The following is a 25,122-nucleotide window of genomic DNA, read 5'->3' on the forward strand; positions in this document are numbered from 1 at the left end:
TTGGCATGGCTGTGTGAAGCTGGGGTGCAAACTTCGTCTCCTATGTTGCATTCCTCTTGTGCTGCCTTCTGGATGTGGCAGACTTTCTGACCTTCTGTGCTTTGGTGGTTGCTGTTGCACAGACGTGAATGTGGTTCTTGAAGTTTTAGTTCATTTAGCAGTTTGCTAGTGAGTGATGGGTGACTGAGGTGATGTTCTCTGGTACCTCAGTTTTCATCATTGGTTGGCCGTGAGAGACTTGTTCATTCTGGGTGGTTGTTGAACAGGTGCTTGTCATCTCTGATATGGTGTTGTACCATGTGATCACCGGCCTTCCGTTCTGTCGCTGGTCACAGCGAGCATGACTCAATTTTGTAGTCATCCGTGTTCAGCTTATCTTGAAGGAACTCTTTCAGTTGTTTCATGACTTGTTCCATGTCTTCTGATGGTAAGCTGTCTTGCTCTTGTGCATACTCAGCGCTGTGCATGTCTGAGTGGTGCTGAGGTGGGTTTTGTTGTTGCTTACCCACACGAGTCGCTCTTGGATGAGTCCGGCGATTACCTTTGGATGTCTGGTTAGGTTTCCAGTTGTTGTGGTTTCTTGAGAAGCGTGGCTGGTCCCATGGATTTTTCCAGCGGTTGGGCTGATAGCTGTCGTGGACATGGGGGTCACGTTCTCTGTGCTCTTGATGGAGGACTCTGGTGTTGTGATGCAACTGGGTGTCGTCCAGTGCAAAGCTTGAGTCTTTGTTGACAGAGTTCAAGAGAGTGGAGGTTGTGTTACCTTTCTTTGAGGCCATCTTCTGCTTGTTGTAGGCCTTCTGTGTTAGGTCACGCAACTGTTGGATGGTCATGGAGCCTGGACAGGCCATGACGCCTAGATGGTGGCTGACTCCAGGGTGCAGATTTCTTAGGAAGAGGCTTTTGAAGTTCACATCCTCTTCAAGGTCAGGTTCGTTGTGTGCACCGAAGTAGGCTTGTCGGAGTCGGTTGTAGTAAGCTTGTGGAGCCTCTTGTCGACCTTGTTTGGTTTCTAAGGCAGTTAAAAGTCCATGTTCAGATTCAGAGTCGGTAAACTCTTTAATCAGGACTTCACGAAGTAGCTGGTAGTCTGACTTCGTTCGACTGGGCTGTCGATCTAGAAAGTTTCGTACCTCGGAACTGGACGTGGCTCTAAGGAGGTACAACCTGTCTCTGTCAGTCACATGAGGTCTCATTTCCAGATAGAAGTCGATATCTTGAAGATGGGCCTGGATGGTGTGGCCCTCTGTGGAGTTCGGGTCGAACTTGCTGATGTTTTTAGACAGCTTGTCGAGGTCTTTGATGGTCATCCCATGTGCAGCTCCGAGGTCTGCTTGGATGGGAGGTTTACTTTCGTTGACAGGAAAGGGTTCTGTGGCGAAGGCAGGTGAGGTTTTGGGTTGTGGCTCTTCGCTTCTTTCGCTGTATACCAGTTCTTGGATGTGGGACTCTGCTCTGCTCAGCAGAGGTGAGGCTGAGAGCTGTTTCTCTCGTCTTGGCTCTTGTTTCTGCTCATCAGCATGTTTAAGTTCTTTTCTGACCATGTAGAGCTGATCGTTGGTATCGTCTAGTTGTTGGGTCAGAGTGTCTATTTCAGAACTGTACCTTTCAAGGTGGTCTTTCAAGGCACTGATTTCAGCATTCTTGTCGCTGATGTCATGCTTGGCTTTCTCTAGGAGCTGTTCAGCATACTGGAGTCTGTTTACCAGGTCTTTCTGGGCAGCCTTTGCATGTTGTTGGTCGAGCTGAGCTGCTGTCAGGGCTGCTTGGAGCTCCTTAACTTGTTCCGTTGTTTCCTGCTCCCTTTCGTTGGGTGCTTTGAGATGATCTTGAACTTTCACTTCCAGCTTGTCTATGCGGCGTTGAACACGTGTCAGCTCCTCTTGAAGGTGGGTGACGTGCTTGTCGCTCAGTTTCAGCTGGGTTGTGAAGGCATAGCTTAGAGAGCTTGAGATTTTGACTAGCTCCTCGTGGTTGTTGTTCTGGCTTGAATCTTGTGTCAGGAATCTTCTCAGGCTTAGGATTATTATTAAAAATAATAACAGTTCAAGGGTCTTGGGGGTGAGGCTGTCTGTCGTGCCTCTCAGCCAAGTGTTCCCATCTTCCCCTTGTGCAAAGGGGTTTGCAGTCTGCGGCATGTTGGCACGCTAGGGAGAAGAGAGACTGACACAGATCTGTGTGGAGTAAAAGCCTATGTGTAGGTGAGGCAACTAAGTGTTGTGTCAGTGATTTTGAACCACTAATGTAGTGTGGTGATGATGACTGTGTTGGTCGCAGTGTCTAGGTGGTAGACTAAAGATGTGAAGACTTCGTCACTCTAATGAGGAAGAGGGGAAAGAGAGAAACAGGTGAAAAGCAAATTCAATTAAAATAAACAATTCCCTTTTTTTTTTTAAATGAGAAATTATTTATTAATTTTTTTCTTTCAATTAAATGTTATCAAGAGGCAAACAATATTATTAAATCTCTGTTCTCGACAGATGAATATAATAATAATTCTGATATCTCTTTTTAGTCTGACAGGATTGACAACGTACACCTTACAGTTGGACCGCTCACCAGGGAGGCTGCGAAGGCAACGGTTGCTCAAAACTTCTCTATTAAAATTGATCTCAGTGTTGTATGAGATGTTAAAATTTTGATTGCGTTTTTAATGTAGGGAGGTTAGGAAGAACGATTACAATCAAATTCGTAAAGATGATTAGTCCTTTTGACAAGCTTGTGTATCTCATTCACTTAGAATTGATTGATGGTTCTTACAGGTCCCCACAAATGTGAAAAGTGAGGATGAAAGAAAGCAGGAGAGAACAGGAGAGAAGAGAAAGAGACCGTAAATCGAGTGGATCGGGTCCACTAGCAAGCAGTTATGCCGACTACGAGTTGTTGTCAGTTGCTCCACAACCAATCAACAAAAATAAAATTTTGGGTGCAAGAGATTTGTCTCTTAAATTTATTTGAACTCGTAGTGACGGATAACACGGTCTCCTATTAAGGCTCAGGTGAGACAAAGTGAAATTGAAATTAAATAAAGGAGAAAATCAGTAAATAAAAATAGAAAATAGTGGCTAAGTCTATAACCAAAACAGGAAGAATGAGGGAATAAAACGCAATAAAGTAATGAGTGAGTATAAGTCTGAATAGAATCTATGAATATGGGTAATAAATCAATTAGATAGAATAAGTTTACTTAAACGTTCCAAGTTCAAGACTTATTTGTATCTAAAATGATTAGGCCCAGAAGAAAATAATAGAAGTATCGATCATATGAAATGATCTGAGGGAAATTTGAATGATTCCAAATAAATTTAATGTTTTAATTAAATTTTGAATTTGGCACAATTAATAATTGTGAACTAGTATTTCCCTTTCTAGTAAAATGCAAATAAGTGGTAAGAAGTGAGAAATTAGAGAAATAAGAAATAGAAAGACCAACAAGTCTATTAGTTGAGATGTTTAAAGGGTTAAACCACTTTAGCTTTCCAAACACACACACTGTATTAAACCACTGGAGGTTAATGCTAACTGCTAACCTTTGAGGCTAATCTTTAGCATAGACTTGTACCAGGTAAACAACCGTTTCGTTAGCTTAGCAACAGCATGAGTTTGTTTACATCAGCATCGATGTGCTGCGCGTGCGCAGTACAAAGTTGCTCCGGAAGTAGGTTAAGACTTCCGTGTCACGATTGTAACTGTGGAAACCAAAACAAACGTTGCATTGCCTGTACAGTTAAGCATGTTACATGAAATGTCAGCGCATTTCAACACTGTACAAATAAACAACACCGCTTTTAGTTGTTCTGCGATGTGGCGCTTAAACTCTCAGTTCGTTCAGAGTTAAACTTATTAAAATAGCAGCTTGGTGCTGCAGGGAAACAGTGCTGGTGTATCAGAAGCCGTGCCAGTTTCTCTGGACACATAAACACAACAGGTTTTCTTCGCTGTTGATTCAAAGTTAAACTTTACTTGATAAAGCTTTTAAAAAATAACTCCCATTAAAATCTCCCGGACACACGCAGTGTGGAGCGAGATTAACTTCACTTAGTGAACAGTTACACAAACAGACAAGCGTTATTGTCTAATGTTTAACTGAGGGAGTCATAGATGATTTAACAATGGAACACGCACTGCTAATCAAACTATGAATAATAATGGCTCTGATAAATAGGATTGAGGGACACGCTCAAAACTATTCTTTATCCACTGATTTATTTCCCGTTTAAATCACTGCAGTTTAGCTTCGTTCTGCTAACAGACTGAGATTCAGGAGAATAGCTACTGACTGACCTGGAACCCGCAGGACATCACTTCAGCTATAAATAAAAGGCATTACAGAAAGAGAGGAACACGCTCAATTTCGACCTTATTGTACGATCTCAGATGTTAACTTTAAGTTCACTTACTGCAGTTTGAGAAGCTCTTTTGCTGACTTCATTCATTCAAGCGGGGCGCGCGCAGCTGACGTCACTCACGCGCACGCGCACACACACACACTATAGTCTCGTCTCTCATCCGCGGCAACAGAAAAAGATTAAATAACTTGGTTTATGCTCACAATTTAGATTAATCTGCCCGCATTCTCCACCAATAAAAATGTAGGGGTTTATTACATTTTATAATATTAATACGTAATTTAAACAAATAGTTTAATTTAGCTCAAAGGGAATCATTTATGATTTTATAGGGATTCGAACAGAATCAGTGTTACGGCGATTCACTGAACGAGCCGTATAACAAACTCTGCACTGGATATTAAAATCCCAAATATAGTGAAAACACTATTAACTAGCACAGTAACGAAATCGACAGATTAAGGCATTAACTTGTGAGCAGAAAACACAAGATACTTCTCTTTTAAAATATAAATCAGATTTTATTTATATAAACCTAAGACATAAACTAATCTAACACATGAACACAAGCATTCACACATTCACACGTTGCAGAAAGAGAGAGAGTGAGGAAAGGATGAGTTTAAGAGAATGGAAACGTGAAATCCCAAGTTTACAGCAATATGTTCTATTGCATAGACCTAAACAACCATCAATCACTTATTTAACCCTCGTTTTGAGTTTCTCAATGAGGCTAAAATTTATATTAAATACACCAATTAGAACCTGTTAGAATCTGGAGGTGTGTGTTGCTTTGCCTGCGTAACGGGGTTGTGTCCTCGTTGCAGACAGGGGGTGTCCCGAAGTGTCTGATTGGCTGGAAGTTCAGTAGTCTTTGAAGTGATGTCTCTTGGGCGTTGGCTTGCTGGACGTTTGAAGAAGTGCAGTCGAAGCTTTAACATTAACACACGAAACTCCACGGAAAGAAAAGAAGACCAACGTAAAATAGTAAAATAAAATGATGTAATGAGACTAAGTTGTTTTCCTTCTCATTATGGCACATGAGGCCTGAGCATGCTCAAAGAGCAGCACGCACGTGGTGAGAGGGACAAGGGTCCGAGAGTCAGAGAGAGAGAGAGAACGTAGAAGAGAGAATGGAGGATGTCCTGAGGTTTTAAACTCAGCTTCTGGACCGTCCTATCTGGACGTATTGACCAATTAGGTATTGTCCTTGCTTAGCTAGGGTGTGTTCTTCACATCATAAATCAGCCTGTTATCAGTCACATGGTCCGAATTTTAGAGGCTTTGGCAAAATATACCTTTTTGAACATGATTTCATAATACGACTATGATGCATTTGACAAAGAATTGATTGGAAGAAACATTTCAAGCATGAATTCTCAAACTCATAGATACTAAACATGCAATAGGTCTCTTTAAGGCTCGAGCCATTCAATACTCATTAAAAGCAAGACATATTGAGTTATTAAAACAAGGATATTCAAATGGGTTACATACACAATATGCAGTTATGCATAGAAATTATTAGTTTCATTAAAATTGAAAATGAAAGTCTTTATGTGGTTCTATGGAGAACGAGGCATGTTCTTTAGAGAAGGAATGTTGGTTTGGAAGGTCTTTTATGTGTGGAGACACGCCCGAAAGAGTCTGTAGCTAATGATTTTCTATCACAGGTTTACGTGTGAACATCAGTCTTGATTACTTGCAACCAATTTGACAGTCTCCTTCTTGAATTGGAATTATCAATAAGTGTTTCTTTTTTCCTCAGTGTTGTAAGTTGTTTGGTGAAAAAGGCTTGCTAGTTGGGAGTTGCTTGCCCCAAACTAGATTTATGACGTCCTGTTCCTTAAGGCCTCTCTGCATTCCAGCTCCTCAGGTTTCAATGTTCCAATGCATCTTAAAAATGGTCTGATTCAGTCTATGATATCCTACACTACAGAGCTCTGAGCACCAGAACGACCAGACACAGGAACAGTTTCTTCCCTCAGGCAATCCATCTCTTGAACACTTGACATTAATTGTGGAACACACACTATTTGTACACTTATACACTTATTTATCTAACTCACATACTTAGTCTACATTTCAATTTGCACATAATATACCTTCACATACAACTGTCTATTGTTATATACCTGTACATACAATTGTCAATTTGTATATTGCTATTCCTTATTTACTTGTTCTATTTTTAATTCCTCTTTTTATTATTATATCTGTGTTTTTGTTCTGTCACTGTCATTCTGTTGCACTGTGGAAGCTTCTGTCACAAAAACAAATTCCTCATATGTGTAAACATACCTGGCAATAAATCTCATTCTGATTCTGATGACAACATAATTATTCCTTTACTATGTTCATTGTTTCCGCTTGAAGGAATGGCATTAACTCACTGCATGGTTTTTATGATCCTAAAACTGTATCTATGGCCACATGGGCATTACTTTTACACAGTAATGTAGAAACATTCATTTTCTGTAAAGATTAACATTAGAAACATTATTTATTAAGACACTTGCTTATTGTGAAAAGCTCTATACAAATGAATGTGAGTTGACTTGACTTCTACTAGTGGATATAACTGATTACCCACAGCCTGCTGGAAGAGTGGTTAGCTGTGGGTCTCTTGATATTCCTGGGGATTCTGAGGACCTTGAAGAGCACTGTGAGCTCTGAATGACAGGTGGTTCTCCTGACACTGAATGATTAGCAGAGTTCACAGCCTGGATAAGGACTTGAATCACGTGCTGAGCACAAATATCTTTATTAAACTGGGATTGAGGAGATGCTGGCAAAGAAGGCTACCTACTCAAAGAAAGCTGTGATGTTATCACACATCAACAGCCTGTTCTCTGTGCCACTCCTGAAGACAATCCCTCAGCTCTTGGGCAATGATTCAACTGACTCGCTCACTCATGTTGGCTACTTGTTTTGGTTGACCAACAGAACCAGGACATCACTTTTAGAACAACTCTCTGGAATGAGTACGATGCTGCTCTGAGGTGGTATCTGGTATTGGTCTTTGGACCAAGATATATCAAGGTGCCAATTAGAAAAGGCAATAAGGAATACTGCTGACTCACAAGGGGAACATCACAATGGGGTTAAACACTTCCGCTTGGCTTTATTTTTTCCCACCAGTGCCAGTACATATTTCAATTCCATGAAGATCGTTGTCTAAACTTAAATGCCCAAAAATATGAATAAACAAACATGAATGTATTAATATGAATCAACAATATCATGAATTGCATTGCAAAAAGGAAACATGATTAATTCCATACACTATGTAATCAAACAATCTCAAGTAACGTTGTACACAGTCACACCACTGAAAGTAGCAAGAAGAGGAACCAATAAAGCAACCTTTATTAGAGGCCACTAAGGCTACATCCACATGAAGCCATAGCTTTCCCCAATCTGATCTCTTTTTCCCCTTGTCTCAAGAAATATCTGCGTACACACAAAACCAGAGCTTTCCCTATCTGACTTTTTTTTCTCCCTCGTCTCAAGAAATATCTGCGTATACACGAAACCATGAAACCGACACAAAACGATGTAGTATGCATGCCAGACCAGTATGTGGCACTGTAATTCTGCCACAGAGATACACTAAAAGCAGAGAAGAAGACTTGGACTATGCGCATAAACCTTGCGCACTGTATACAAACGAATATGGAACAATACATTTATTAATCTGTGTTAATGTTAGTTAATAAAAAGACAATTGTTCAGTGTTTGTTCATTTTTTTGTTGCTGTTACGTGACGCAGAAGTGTCTGACTAGGGGCGAGAACTGGGGTTATGACATCATCGTTTCACAAAATATATGGATTGGCTGTACACACGAAAACGCAAGGGTGTCATTTTCAGATTAATTCACTCTGGGACCCGGTTTAAAAAAAAATTGCGGCGCACTCTCCTAATACACCGGATCCGTCTGGACGAACTGCCAATCCGATACAAAGTTTTTTGCATATACAGCTAAATGCGTCTCCGTGTGGATGGGGCCTAATTTGAGTCACTATAGACCAGGGGTCTCTAACCCTGCTCTTAGAGAGCTACCTTCCTGCAGATTTCAGCTTCATCTCCAATCAAGCACACCTGAAGCAGCTAATCAAGGTGTTTGGGGTTACTTGATTACAGCAAGAGAATGGGAACCTGGGGCACGTTCAGGCTCACACCGGTGTCAAACGTTTTGCTCCGGTTTCCAGGTTGAATTAAATGTTTCCTGGAAACGGTGTGCAACGGGGTTTGAGATACGTTTTCTCTTGTTTGGTGGTGTGTCAGAAATGTCAGCCCAATCAGCAGCAACATGTATATAAACCACGCGGTATTAAAGAGACAGATCCACAATGGGTCCAAGAAGTCATTTAATATGTGTCTGCTGCAGCTCGGTATGCGTAGTAATTGAAGATATTAGAAGACATGTTTGTCTTAAGAGTTTTATAGAAACATAGCATATCAACATGATGATGATGAATTTGTAAGTAAATGTAATTAACATAAAAATAAATTCACAAGAGCAAGTATATTGTTTGCACATGTTTATTTACATTAAAGGCAAAATAAGTGAAATAATAAGAGCAAGTATATATCTGGAACTTCTTTAAGTCTGTCTAAATATCATGTAGTAATTGCAATGTCTTCTGGTCCATATCCTTTCCTCAGGAAGGTGTGCTAGACACTGATTAATGTAACAAAAATACTATACATATTTATATATTTTGCTATTGTATTGTGGAGTGACACTTTCATAAACTTTTCTATGCTCCTCTGATTATATAATGGTAAATATTACAATATCATAGCACAACAGCAGTGATCAGCAATAATGATAAGCCTAATACTCACAATAAAAATAATAAGGTCATATCGATCATAACACAATCTCAGAGGTAAGAAGTGGACTATCCTTCACCTGAAATTTCTTTTCATCCTGAAATACGAGGCAAATGTTGGATCACAATAATTAGGAACCACAGTTTCCACAAATCCCTTCACTCCATTGTTCTCTTTTATTCTGCACAGGGCAGTGACTGTAAAATTGAGCATATTTTGCAGCATTAAAAATGTATTTATACCGATTTTATCAGGCTTCGAATTTTTTTCAAAAAGAACACAAAGAATGGCCTTCTCAGCTGCCATAGTTGCAACTCTTGTGTCATCAGAACAAGGTGTTCAACGAACCACCATTTCTGTTTAATAAACGTTTTGCAACATTTTTTCGGTGTCTAAAAATTAGTCGGTGACTAATGTCGCAATGTAGTGCGTTGTGGGATTTTTATAACACAGCAGCTACAGTTGAGCATAAGGGAATGCAGACATTTGATTAGGGTGACCATATTTTAATTTTCCAAAAAGACAACAGTGGGGGGCGGGATTTCGCCAAACACAGTATATGTAGCAAGCTTTTTTTTTTTTTTTTGCTTTTGTTTATAATAAATAAAAAGAAAACAAGTAGATAGAACAGAAATAAGAATAGGGAATGCTAGAAGGTCATTATTCATAATAAAAAGAAAATAAGTAGAAAGAATAGAGAATGCTATATTAGACAGCAACTTGTCCTTTGAAAATCATATTTCCCATGTTACAAAAACAGCATTCTTCCATCTTAGAAACATTGCCAAGCTTCGAAACATGCTACCTGTTTCTGATGCAGAAAAGCTAGTTCATGCATTCATGACCTCTAGACTGGACTATTGTAATGCACTGCTAGCTGTTAAAGGCTTTTTTTTCTTTTTAAATAAAACAAGTTTTTAGAATAGAAATATAATAGAGTTCAAACGTTAGATGGTCAAACAAAATAAAAAAAATAAATAAATGAAAAAACGAGTTGATAAAATTAGAACTAAAATTAGTGCCAGAGTTAGAGGGTCAAATGAAGATGAAAGATGTGTTTTCAGCTGTTTCTTGAAAATGATTAAGGATTGAGTTGGGCAGGTCATTCCAACAGTTAATGTAAAAGTCCATGAACGTTTTATCATAGGTAGAGTGCACAATGTTTCAATACAAGCATTTCAGTCAAATGCAATTTATGCAATATTTCAAAGTTTTAACCCACTTGGGAAAATCAACCCATCGCAACAGTTTAAAAGTATCCCAATTCTGTGGAAAATACGCCGACTTGGTAACCCTGCATTCAACAAGAGCTGCAGGAGTCAGATTTGACTGATCACAGGTCGAGAGTAATGAGAGATGACTGACAAGACGATGCTTGAGTATTTGCTGCTCAACAGATCTTGAGCTTACCGAGAATCTGATCTTGTAAGATGTGCTCCCTTTACACAGAGTGCGTGTGATCGCGAAATGGAAAGTGAAAGTAAACAGCGCAAACGCACATTCACAAGAGATCTAAATATTCCGCATACTGAGAGCGGCTCCCTGATGCACCAAAATTATATACAACATTAGAGTATTTAAAGGAGTGGACATGAAAATCGTAGGAGCAACACACGTTACGGGAGGAGGCAGTAATGGTCAGAAATTCTGCAGGATGGGATAAAGAAAAAACCCCGAATTCCAGACATTTTGAGCGATTAAGAAATCCCGGCCGGACACATTTTTGTAGGTCCAAACAGAGGACATGTCTGGGGAAAAGAGGATGTATGGTCACCCTACATTTGATATTATATTATGCTTATATTATTCAACTTAAAAATGCATTGGAATGGTCAGCGCTTAGTGTGTTATCAGTTACCATCACCTTTCTCACTGTTACGAATCCTGGCTATGCACTTCATTTTACTCACCACCAGAGGTCACCCGCTCACCACATGGACTTTCACACTACACAGCACATTGGACTCCATTTCCCACCATCCATTGCACTCACTAATCACTCACAGCTGTTCACACTGATCACGCCCACACCTGAGAACCATCTCGCAATCACCATCACCCAAACACACACTATTTAAGCCTGGGACTTGCTTTTGCTCGCTGCCGAGTATTGTTAGCCTAGTCTGCATACCAAGCGTTTCCCTGTTTTCTAGTCAGTTTTCCTGTGTTTTGATTCCTGCCTGAGTTCTTGGATTATTCTATCTGCCTTGCCCTGTCTGGATTTTGTACACCGATCGTCGACCCACGCTTGCTCTAGGATTGCTCTTGTGTCTTGCCTCTGCCATACCTGTCTGCTGTTATTTGACCCTGCCTGTCTTGACCATGTTTACTAATAAAGCCTTGCGAATGGATCCGCACGTCTCACGTCTCGTCAACCCCGTAACACTCACAGCCGGTGTTGGAAAATGTGTGACTTTTCAGCTCTGTTGTGTGAAAGCAACAATGGAACTTGGGTAAAAATTAAAGTGAATTTATTCAATAAGGCAAACAAATCAAAATGCGGCTTTATAATTTATTCTATAGATTTCTTATATATTTCAAACATGTTGATTTGCATTGAACTGCAAACTGCGCTCACACACTTCTCGTTTGGCTCTCAGCGAAGGCGGTCGCATTTTTTCTCTCCCTCCCTTCCCTGCTTGCCTCTTCGTGTCGTCTCACTTGAGAGACTCTTTCTGCACTGCACTCCAAACTGAAAAATATGGATTTGATCAACTGGTCTCTCAACGAAATTGACACCATCTTCTCGATGAGAAGCCTGGGATCGGGGAACCTGACTGCCCTGACGGAACGTTCACAGCTGGCTACACGATGGACACAGGTCGTGTGTCTGGCAGCTCTTTCCGTGGAGGACATTGAAGACATCTACCTATTCGGAACCACGATAACGGGTTTTCTGCTGATTGGATTAGGCTTTGCTCTGTTATTTTTAGAATTCAGGAGACAGAACAGCTGTCCAAAGCCTCAAGGCTGCCCGTCATGAAGTAGTGGGCAGAGCGGTCAGCACTGTCTGAGACTATTAACCGCAATATGGATACCATCACGGAGAAGCTCACGGTTAAAGGAAAATTGATGATTTGGAGACCAGAAATGGACTAAGAGAGTAGCTGTGAAATTGGAATGTGGCTACTCGCCCCAAGACCAAACAATCTTATCTTCTTTGGCTCTCCTAACCAGCGCAACCTCGGACAAGGTCGAAGCTGGAAAATTTCCCCAGGAAGAGCACTGCAGTTAGACTCTCTTGCGTTCCTCCCCCCTTCCAGACACCTGCTGTTGTTGACTCGGTTGGGGTCCTGATCAAGGCTGTCTCCATGGCAACCTGCTGTGTCGCTTTCACAATCTGCGGACTGAGGCAACTTGATTCGAATGCCAGCGTGCCAACTTATCAGGCCACACATACATACACACACATACAGATACGCACTTACCTCCCAAACCCCCATCCAACGCCTTCGCCGCTTCGTACCGCCATTCTGATAGGCGGGTCTGACCGGTGCCGGAAATGGCTGCAGGACCGGATGGCTGCTTGTCGGAACTGGATTTCCCCCCCCCCATCCCCCTTTGCAAGTCGTGTGTCTCCCCTGTTACTATGTGCTTTTTGTTGCTGGGGTGTTTTTTCTGTTCTCACACTGTACTCTCATAAGAATATAGTCTGTGAATTATTTTTTTTCTCGCCCTCTCCTCATGTCAAGCTGTATATTTTCTATAATACCTACATTTCACTGCTGGTTATACTCTGTATGATTATGTATGTGACAAATAAAATTACTTACTTACTTACTAACTTACTTACTTACTTACAACCTTTATTCGGTCATGAAACATCAATCAATATACTTCAAAATAATTGACCACCATTCAATAACACTGAATAATCTGTGTTATGAATCTTGTGTTCTCAAATAAGGCGTGAAGACATGACCAAAGGATTGTTTGTGAAATGCTGATTTTCTAAAAACAATTTGCAGATTTCAGATCTATCAGATCTATTGGTTAATGTTGATAAAGTGGTAATTGTCGGAGACTTTAACATTCATGATGATAATATAAATTAATATAAATATAAATGTGTTAGGACTTGTGTTTACAGACTTAATGAACTTAATGGACTTAATGGAGTCAAACAAAACATAACCAGACCCACTCAATGTTTTAATCATACACTAGATTTAATTATATAGCTTGGAATTAATCTTAATGATATAGATATAGACATAGTACCTCAAAGTGATGATGTTACTGACCACTACCTTGTATCAAAAACTTGTAAGAAACTCCTTATCTTGAGAGCAAATGGGAAAAAACTAACTTGGAAGTTTTTAGAATTGCGTGGAAAAACAGTATGTCCAGATATAGACAGGCTCTAAAAGCTGCCAGGGCAGAGCATATCCGCAAACTCATAGATAATAACCAAAACAATCCAAGGTTCTTATTTAGCATTGTTGCTAGGTTAACAAATAATCAAATATCACCTGATCTAAATATCCCCTAAAAATATTCCCAAATCTTCTGTTTATGTCTAAAATATTTGAAAAAGTTGTGTCTGCTAAATTGTGCTCCTTCCTGCAAAAAATTCTCTATGAAGAATTTCAGTCAGGTTTCAAGCTCCATCATAGCACAGAAACTGCACTTGTTAAAATTACAAATGACTTGCTTCTTGCGTCAGACCAAGGCTGCATCTCATTGCTAGTATTACTTGAACTTAGTGTTGCATTCGACACTATAGATCAGGGGTAGGCAATGTTGACTCTATGACCATGTCTGGCAATATCACTTCACGTCTGGCAGTGATATTTATCATTGTAATAACGAATAACGAAGAATACTTCAGTATACATACTATATACAAAGCATTTTTTTTCTATTTTTTTTCCTTTTTTATTACTCAAATAATTATTTTTGTATTTTTTAGTGCTCAAATAAATCTGTCTATTATTTTATAATTGAAAAACTATGCAGGAACATGTATAATGACTAAAATAGCTTGTATAATTCTGCAATCCATTTGGTGGTTATTTTTCCTCAAACAGGGGGGTGGGGGGACTATAAATAGTTTCAGAAAAAATATTGCTGGAATCTCATTTTTCATGGTATCTTCTTCAAATTTGAAATATGAACTCATGAGACACATGGCTTTCAATCCATTACTTTTCTGGATTGCTCCAGGACTTATTTAATGTATTTGTATATGAAATAAAAAACATTCAGTGTGGAAAAATATTTTTCAAGGCACGTCAGTGCCTATAACTTTTTATCTTTTTGAGCATTATCAACTCTGGATGATAGATAGTAAAGCCCAGAGTCTCTTCTTTCCAAAGATACCTAATTTGTTTGTGTAAGCACACTTTGTCACGAACTGTTACCATTTTAATTTAGGTAGGTTATTTTCACCTGCGAGGCCCTAAATGGGGGTGAAGGTTAACAGGTTAAACGTTATGATGTGCGCATTAATAGATTACACTAGGCAAATTTTAGCTTCACCCTGGTGTTGGTTCACCCTTTGCCTATGGGTTTAGCTCCTGCGTACCTAACTAGTTCTAAGGTCGCAAAACTCTGGACTCTTAGTAGTTACCACTAAAGGACTTTATATAGGTTTTTCACATTTGACTCCCAAACTCTGGAATAGCCTTCCTGATAACGTTTTGGGGTTCAGACAAACTCTCTATGTTTAAATCTAGATTAAAAACACAAATCTGTTTAGCCAAGCATTCACATAATGTGTAACGGAGGTCGTCTTGTCCCAAAATATAACAAAGATTAAACACACACAAACGCAGCCGGTCTTGGCTCCTTTCATCGGAGTATGGTGCGAAACTCCAGTTCAATCCCAGAATTTACAAAGAGGCATTCACTGGCCAAGAGAAATGCCCTTTAGCAACAGGCTAAACAGGTAGCACCACCTCCTCTCCACGATCCGCACACTCCGAAAACAACAGATTCACCCGCAAGGACTGCCTCCAAAAAGGTGTATACTGATCAGACCAACCTCCCTCCGGTCTCTAAACCTCACACTATATACACATTGACTCCTCCTCTTAATTAGTGCTGCTTCCAATCCAGATACAATTTCATTTGAAAGGCGGTGATAGAAAAAATGAAAATAAACAAAAGGGCAGTACAGAATATATCTGTAATGCCACAAATGCATCTTATAATCTTGTACTGCAGTTATATCTTATCAAATGTACATTTTCATCCTTTTGTTAGGGTTGAACACATAATTTTTTGCTTGGTTGGAACAGCAGCTACGCTAATTATGTCTCTATTTGTTTCTCTGTTTCTGTCACTAATTCATCCATTATGCATATCTTCAGCTGCACAACTGTACGGGGTCTTCAGTGCCTTGTTTTGTGCTTCATAATGCACCACACTTTCTCAGTCTGAGACAGGTCAGGACTGCAGGCAGTGTACATATCTTTCTGGATTAATGGTGCTCTTACAGATTTACCCAGATTTACCCATGCCATGGGCACTGACACACTCCCATAACATGACAGATGCCGGCTTTTGGATCTGACGCTGAATACAGCTTGGATGGTCTTCTTGCTCTTTGGACCGGAGAACACGACGGCTGTTTTGTCCAAAAACCATTTGAAATACTGTCTTGTCAGATGAAAACAGGGTCAACAGTGTAATAATAAATGTAACTACAGAAATGAATTACAGATGTAATTACAGGAATGTATTTTTAAGTGAAAGTACAATGTAAAAGCATGCATACAATAAGTACATTATTAATTTAAATGTAAGTACATACTGGTTAGAGACTATTAAATATAATAGTAACGCAAAAACAAAAAAGCAAAAACCATCTCTCAGGAGAATTTTTTCATCACGAGCACAGATCAGGCAACACTGTGTGATAAATAGCAGAAGTAGGAATTTAAAAAAGCAGCAGAAAGCTGTTCACTCCCCCACAGGAAACTACAGGCATAATAAATGAGTCAGTGTGAGCTGACAGAAACAGAAAGTACAACGCCTGAGATACAAGAACAAGAATATTTTTAAAAAATACATAAAATAAAAAAAAAATCAAAATTCTTTCAAAGGTGATGTGCTTCCAAAGCGAGAGGCTGGAGTGATGTAGATGGTGAGAAACAGAGTTTATCTGTGGAAACGTTATCTGCGTTGGTTTGAGAGCACATGTTGATGGGCTGATGTGTGTTCTTGTCAGAGAGCACTTCATTTACAAGGTAGGATAATCATTTCATAATCTTTTCATTGAGTGCAGTTCTGATCATTATAGTCACATATTAAAGCTCGTAGCTGAGATAGACCTAATCCTAAACCTTAACTGAGCTTAACCTTAACTAAAATATATTCTTCTGACCAGAGAGGTTTATGAGTGTGATGTGTTGGCAGATGCAGGGAATCATTTTTACATGCTTTCAAAACTCAATAAGGCTAAACTCTACATGTTCCTCTCCGTTCTACAATCTGACAGAAAGTTTCATTTTAGTGGCACTTATACTCCTAAAATAACACAGATTCACTCATTTAGATGCTGTGAATGTGAGCAATACATTTTTGAGACACACAATACATACTTTATAAATAAAGTTGAATTCAAAGACAGTCTTAATCACAATGTTAAATAGTTTTACTACTGTTACTAGTATTAATGCGTCTAACGAAAGATTAGTTTGAATCAGATTATTCAGTTGATTGAGCCAAATGGGTGACGATGGTTGGAACGAACAGGCTGACATAAAACATGACTCAAATCTCAAATGGCCAAGGCTGTGCTTGGATTCTGGGTGAGGGGTAAACGCTTAGAAACTGTTGTTTCTTCAGCTGTTACGTCACAATGAACAGAGTCCAGGAAATCGATCTTTTTAGCAACAATTCCACAGTGAATATGATTTTTTTCCTCAATGTAACTTCTACACTTTTAACCTTTATGTCCCTTTAAATGAAAAGTTGTTTACAAGACAGTTTATAACAATATTATTTTAATCAGTCACCTTTCTTAGATCTAAAGTGTACACAAAAAAAGCCTTTTTTATTCAAATGTTTAAGCATCATACATGTCCTACTGATCAGCAGTTCTAGATATACTTTTAATATCATATTAAGCTTTTACAATTATTTATTTTTTGTCTTAGTGATTGATTTAATCGTAATATCGGTGTACCTAGATTTTACAAATCTAAATAATTTGGTTGTTATGTGTGTTTGTAGGATTTCAACATGTAACGACTCATACAGTCTGAAAAAACTGCATTAATAATAAACGGTGGGATGATATGTTACTAATCGAGTGCACTAATACAGCGCACATGTATGAATATGGAAAGTCCCATAGAGAGAAAAATTACAAGGTCTCATCATGAACCGTACACAACCCCCACAAACTGACACACAGTCTCCGAAGTCACTGAGGAAAAAGGGCCACACGCTCATCATGCTGAAATGTGGCTGCCGCTGCTGTAAGAGGAACGGGTCTCAGATAGTGTGTGAGCGGTGAAGAACACATGTATGAAAAACAATATGCAAAATTGCCACAAACACACAAACCTCACATTGTGAATATGTTGGGCAGAAATGCAAATTCTGTGTTCAGAATGTACCCGTTAGTTTTCCTATGATGAAAATTCTTAACAAAATTATGAACAAACGTAAGCGCAGTTATCCACGGACTGGACACATGTTGCAAACTTATCTGTCCTCAGGCAAAATCCTCTCATCTTGTGTCTGCAAAATTCAGAATTAAATGACTGTGCAGTGACATATTTGTGAACACAAATGGGTAAAACTTTAGAATACTGTTCCATCATTAATTAATAACTACACAGGAAAAAATGACTAATGCACTATTAACATTTTAGTAACTACTATTAATTATCAAGAAACTCTGATTAAAGAATCAGTAAGTAATAGCACTCAGTTGAAATGGGTAATTCACTATTAGCTAATCAGTTCCTACAATTTTTTCATACCTCCCGGAGAACTACTATATACAGGTTCATAATTAATGTGAATGGTGCAAAATGTATGATTAATTCTAAAGTGAAGAACATGGTAATCCACTAGTAATTGCTCTCTTTATAATGATGCCAAATTGTGACAGATTTGTTTGGAGCTCCTCAACCTACTGTATTTTCTGCATTTGTTTGAAATAATATGAATAAAGTGTTTGGGTGTTAGTTATCGTGGCTTCAGTTATTGAAACCACTATATTTTTAGCATTCATTTGAAACAAATCTATAGTTTACATGCAGGGAATAATTGTTGTTAAATTATTAGAAAAATACTACACACCTGAGGTGATGATGTGCTCATGAGTGAAATTTATATTGCTTTATATCTACATGGGTATTTACTGAACAATACCAGAAGCTCTTGTGAAGTGGAGAAGTCAAAATAATCAAAAAGTAGAACTGAAAAAAAAAAAAAAATGTTTAAGCATGTCAACAGTATTATATATTTTTTTCAGTTCTACTTTCTGATCATTTTTTTGACACAACTGCTGCTGGTATTGCTCAATAACACTTTAGTATAGGGACCAATTCTCACTATTAACTACAGTAGTTGCTTATTAGCATGCTTATTAGTAACATATTGGCTGTTTATTAGTTTGTAAAACAATAAACATATTCTGCTTGACCATATTCTACATCCCTAATCCTATCCAATACCTCAATTTAACAACTACCTTACTAACTATTAGTAAGCAGCAAATTAGGAGTTTATTGAGGCAAACGTCATAGTTAACGGCTTGTTAATAGTGAGAGTTGGACCTTAAAATAAAGTGTGACCATACTTTTTCCCCCTTTCATTCACCTTGTTGATTTTGTAAAGTTGCACTAGAACAGCCCTACAACATTTTTACATGGTTATTTAAAAAATAATTATGTCTTCTCAATATGAATAACTGCAAAATGTAATCTTTAATTAGAATTTTAACAACTGCATATTGTAATGGGCCGAACGAGACGAGAGACGTGTGGCTCCATCTGCAAAGCTTTATTCAAAGGCGTGCTCAAAACTCATGCATGGGTCGACAACAACAACAGGTATACGTAGTGCAGGCAAGACGAAAGACAGGTGTGAGTCAGTTGACGGCAAATGTAATCCTGAGGGTGAGTCAAACGGGGAATCCACAAATGGGAAATAGTCCAGGCGAGGTGCAAACACAGTCCGAAACAGCAAGACAAAGGGATAATCCAAGACAGGCTATAATTCCAGGGCAGGCATCATACAGATAAGACAAGATGAACAGGCTAGGATACAAAACTTGAGTAAAGTGTGTAGTGCAGATGTGTATACTCATTCAGTCACTGCAGTGCTGTTTATGAGCACCACATAACAGTCTGAAAATAAAAGTGAAAAAAAAAGTGAACGTGACATACGGCCAAGTATGGTGACCCATACTTGGAATTTGTGCTCTGCATTTAACCCATCCAAAGTGCACACACACAGAATAGCATAAGATTAGGTTTTAAAACATTGACTAGCAGAATTACTTCTGGGGGGGGGGGGGCTAATAGTCTCAAAATACAATTGGCTCAAAACAGGATGGACTCAGAAAAGCTGTGAATGTACATCTCACTGCATGCACAAATTATGGTACATTAGAACATTAGTATTCACAAATATGCCTGTGTTTGTACAAAATACTTCATGTTCATTTAACTCAGACTTTTTTCAGAAGTTGTAGTTAAGTATAGCAATGTTCAATTGTGAATTTTTCAAACTGATGAGTAGATATACTCACATTAATTAACTTATATTCATAACACTTATACATTCATAGCTAGATGTGGGTTTCGAAATACTGAAAGCCATGGTAAGAAAGTCTCAAAATCCAAATAAATAAAAAAGGATGGACACCAATGAATACATGCATACCAACTGATCCACAAAGGTCTTGTTGCATGCATAAATTGATATACACATACAAATGAAAACATTTCAATTCACAAACATGTCTCCATTTGTACAATTCTATTCACCTTCATTCAATTTGGAATTTTGTAGATAAAGGAAATGTGGCCTTGTGTGATAAGTTGCATTTGCAATATTTGTTCACAGATGCATGAGTCTAATGAGCCTCGCTGAGAATTTGGGTCATGCATTATTTTCATCTAATTTCATCCCATATTTTCCTCCTTCTGTTAGAATGTAAGAATGTTTGATTGTGTCTAACTAGAGCATCTCTGCTGTCTTTCAGAACTGGAAACGCTGAAACTACAACTCTCGAGTACGCCGCAAATGGAAGTAACAATGTCAGGAGCCTATTTCTGGGATTTTCTCAAGGATCTTAACCCAATTTTGAGTAGCTATTTTAACGTTTCCTGAACGCTGAGAGGCATCTGACAACGTGTGCCATCCCGAAACTACAGTGCTATGCCAAGCTGAACCTTTGCAGAGTTAGCGGTAGGACTTTCGGAATCGAGTTAACGAGAGGAAGATGAATGCCTGCAGTAACACTACTGAACACCAAGAAACCTCACTTAAAGAATATCAGCATCAGATCTACGCCGTCTTCTACACAGTGATTCTTGTTCCTGGACTTATCGGCAATGTTCTAGCGCTCTGGGTTTTTTATGCCTACATAAAGGAGACAAAGAAGGCTGTGATATTCATGATCAACTTGGCCATCGCTGATCTGCTGCAGGTGCTATCACTACCTCTGCGCATTTACTACTATTTGAACAACTCCTGGCCTTTCGGTGATGCCGCCTGCCTGCTCTGTTTCTATCTGAAATACGTCAATATGTACGCCAGCATCTACTTCCTGGCTTGCATCAGTCTGAGACGCTGTCGACTCATTATCCACCCGCTGCGCTGCGGTGCCACGAAGAGACGGCGGGAGCGCAGCTTGTGTTTGATCGGGTGGTTCATTGTGTGTCTGGGATGCCTTCCCTTCCCTCTTCTGCGAAAACCCAACATCAACTCAACCCAACCCTCACTCTGCTTCGCTGAGCTGCCCATGACGCCGCTCAGCAAAGTGCTAGGAGTGTCCCTGGTGACGTTCGCGGAGATGGCGGGTTTTCTCCTGCCGTTGGTTATCGTGGTCACCTGCGCGTGGCTGACAGCGGCGAGTCTGCGGCAGAAGACTTGCGTGCTGCAGGACACCGGCGAGAAGCACAAGGCCCTCAAGATGGTGCTGAGCTGCGCTACTGTGTTCCTGGTGTGTTTCGTTCCCTATCACATCACTTTTCCTTTAGACTTCTTGGCCAAATCAAACTGCAACGTTAGCTCTGCTTTTAAGAACGCCGTGCTCCACGTTCATCCAGTCACCTTGTGTCTAGCGAGTCTGAACTGCTGTCTGGACCCGGTCATGTACTACTTCACTACTGATGAGTTCAAGCGGCGTCTGTCCAGGCCAGAATTTCAGGAAAGTTTGCCATTACAGCACAGAACTTCTTTCTCCACAAATACTGCAGTCTAAACCAGACAGATGAAGCACAGGGACATTGTTTTAAGCAACAAAAAAGAGCTTTCTGTAAAATTTATATACTTTGAAGATTTTTCTTGAGAAATTTATGAGAGATCTTCATTCTGCTCTTGAAGATCCAGGAAGGAGCAAAAGGGTGTTTATTTAACCCAAAAACAGGAATATCGTGAAATATTATATTTCAAATTTTCTACTTGACTATATACATTAAGATGTAATTTATTGCTGTGAACAAAGCTGCATTTTCAGCATATTTACTTCAGTCTTGATTGTCACGTGATCCTTCAGAAATCATTCTCATTTGCTGATTTGCTGCTCATTGCTCAAGAAATATTTCTGATTAGAACCACAGCTTTGTGCTTCCTATTTATTTATTTTTTTTGTGGAAATCAAGTGTGCCGCATGCTAGGGATGGGCGAATCAATCCCGAAGTATCGATATATCAATACTGATGCCAGTTTTGAAAATATTGATACTCAAATAAAAAAAATATTGATACTTAGGTATTTTTTATTTAACAGTAATTTAGTTTATTTAACAAACCAAAAAAAGGTGTACAATATGGACTGAATTGGACGAATAACCCAAGTTAGCGAATAATTGTGTAGGATAGAACTATTTTCCTGCTCATCTGAACACACGTAAATGTTGCAAGACAGAACCAATCAATCACCGAGAGCGTTCACTCACTTCTGACAGTGCATTCAAACAGGGCCCAAAATATCATAAGAAAGCACTGATGCTATTGGGATCAGCAGCCCAGAACAATGCTTATAAGAGGACTGAGAAAACATATATGTTTGAGTTATTTCACAATAAACTAATTGAAATTGTAGCCTAGTTTGTGCAGTTAAATTTATTTTAATTGAATGTTAAAAGTTCATATTGATCATGTTCCATTCTGTAATGTTAATATAAATCACACTGTCAGAATAAGAAGGTAGCATTATTCGTGAAACAGCCTGTCACTGCAGCCCTTGTGAAAATCAACCATGGTTTTACTAAAGTGACTGTAGCTCAACTATAGTATTTGTAGATTTCCATGGTTACCACTACAGTAAACATATTTTAACATGTATAAATAAATATATAACCTAAAAAGTTGCAATTAAGGTGTGCTGAATGTTAAAACGTGTTTCAAATATAAAGTTGAGTGGGTATAATTACTCATTTTTCTCTTAGTAATTTAATAATTTAATAAATTAAATAATTTAAAAGTTCAGTTTAGAAGTATCATATCAATATCAATGATACTGACCTTTAAAAGCATTGGTATCATATCGAAAACAAAATAAGTGGTATGGCCCATCCCTTGCGCACACGTCCTGAAAAGTGAAGCCAAGACATATTGACCTCCGTCTGGTGGCTGACTGCAGTACAGGCCATAAACACCACTCTCGCCTGTAAACGAATGGCACCTGAGCCAAATTAAAAATAAATAATTACACTTTAAAGACGATGGTTTACATCATTTTAGGTAGTTCTTGTTACACTAATGTGTGTTCAAGTGTTCATTTTTCTAATAGGTTTACCATAAAAACAGGGTGTGGTGTCATGATTGTGAGCATGTGATTGGTGGGAGTGGATACTGCGGCTCCTCCTTACGATCGCTACTGCGCAGAATCAGCTCAAGACGACAGCGGCCATACTGAGATGTTTTGGCTTCACTTTTCTATAATGGAAGGAAATGGAGATGCGTTGTCCATTGTTTTTTCCAGTCTATAGTCGAAACTGTGATACATTTTAAGCACTATTTGATGAACAGAAATTTCAAAAGAACAGCATTTATTTTACATAGATTTGTGTGGGTTTGTAACAAAGTCTTTACTATTACTTTTGATGCATTTAATGCAATAAAATATTCTATTGTTTAAAAAACTAATGTAAAAAGACATTTCCTATGGCATGCATGTTTTTTTCAAATGGACTTCAACACAATTGCATACATTCAAACGGCTTGCTCCAGGCTGAATCAGCCAAATACAGAACTAGAAAATATTTAGCATATTATACAGCAGTTCGTTTCAGTCGTCAATTCTGAGGCCAAGCTTGTGTGTGTTCAGCATTCTGAGTTTGAAATGAAAATGCAGTTTGCATGAGCTGTAACACCAGTGAAATACATCTGAATTGGCTTTATTTCACCTCTGTTAGTAAAGCTTCATATGTAGCTTCATAGCTACACACGAGATGACCTAATTCCTACTTCCCTGTACAACCAGGGTACAAACACACACACCCCTGTTTCCTTGTACAAACAAAAGACAAATACATTTTTGTTCTGGTACATTGGCTGGTTTAGGCTCATCATATTCTTCATGTTCTGTGGGGTGGTCAGTTCACAGCAGATAGAAAGGAATAGAGGTGGAATAAATGCATTCACACTGCAATTACAATCACATAAATAATGCCATGACATGTTTTAAAAATAAAATGAATATGAAATTAATTGCATATTAAAGTATAAAATTATTTTAAAATATGAAATATTTAAATATGAATTAAAACTGCCAGCAAGTCACTGGCTTGATGAGTGAGACAGTAAGTTATTCATTCAGCCAACTGATTCAATCAGTAATAAAACAACTGACTGTCTTCATGGATGGATCATTGACTGTGTTCTGCTGTGGCTTTGTTTGGAGAGATTTTTGTCAGTGAACTGGAGCAAAAACAGACAATATTCTAAAATGGAACTCCCTACAAATATACCTGTGCTATTTATGACTGCCTTTGTGCTAAAGGTTCACAAAAAAAAAAAAAAAAAAGCAAATATTTTTGTTCTCTATCTCTGTTTTATTATTCATGTTCCGAGTTAATCACAAACTAAAACTAAATTAAAAAAATCATCAGGCTGATTCATTTCACTGACAATGTTTCATTTGACTTAAACTGTCTCTCCTTTTCTATGATGCTTGTTTTGCTTGCTTATTTATTACTCCTTTTCTTCCTGTGATGTTGGTCTCCTTTTTATTAGTTATTATTGTACAGCACATTGGTCAACCCTGTGTTGTTTTAATTGTGCTGTATAAATAAATAAAACAAACAAACAAATCATAATCAGTGCCTCAGAAGAAGTGTAAGGCTGTAATAGATCAGTTAAATAATGTGGGGCCTGATTGTGAAGTGATTTAAAACAAACAAAATTTTAAAATCAATTCTATACTTCACTGGCAGCCAATGCAGTAAGATTAAAACCAGTGTAATAGTCTGATATTTGCTCTTTACAGTAAGAAGCCAAGCTGCAGCATTCTGAGCTAACTGCAAACAAGAAACACAGGACTGAGGAGCATCAACATACATAGAATTGCAGTAGTCTAACCGACATATTCGGTTAGACTAGCCATTTCAAGCTTCTTCAAAGTTAGAAATGATTTCACTTTTGAAAGAAGACGGATATGATGAAAACAGGACTTGACCACAGCAGTCAGTCAGTCAGTCATATTTATTAATAAAACACATTTAAAAACAACAGCTGATAGGCAAAGTGCTGTACAAAGTTTATACCAAAATACAAGAAATAAACACAGAACAC

At 38.6% G+C, this 25,122-nt stretch overlaps 1 protein-coding gene across 1 annotated transcript; it reads left to right on the top strand.

Annotated features, from left to right (window-relative positions):
* The first annotated feature begins 16,122 nt into the window (after nt 1-16,122).
* gpr174 (G protein-coupled receptor 174) lies at nt 16,123-23,459 on the top strand. Its single transcript, XM_079390173.1, has 2 exons — nt 16,123-16,383; nt 20,364-23,459. Exon 2 carries the CDS (start codon nt 20,604-20,606, stop codon nt 21,585-21,587), a length of 984 nt encoding a protein of 327 aa, XP_079246299.1. The 5' UTR covers nt 16,123-16,383; nt 20,364-20,603; the 3' UTR covers nt 21,588-23,459.
* The last annotated feature ends 1,663 nt before the right edge of the window (nt 23,460-25,122 follow it).

Source organism: Barbus barbus (genome assembly GCF_936440315.1).
Source record: "Barbus barbus genome assembly, chromosome: 33".
NCBI classification, from domain to species: Eukaryota; Metazoa; Chordata; class Actinopteri; order Cypriniformes; family Cyprinidae; genus Barbus; species Barbus barbus.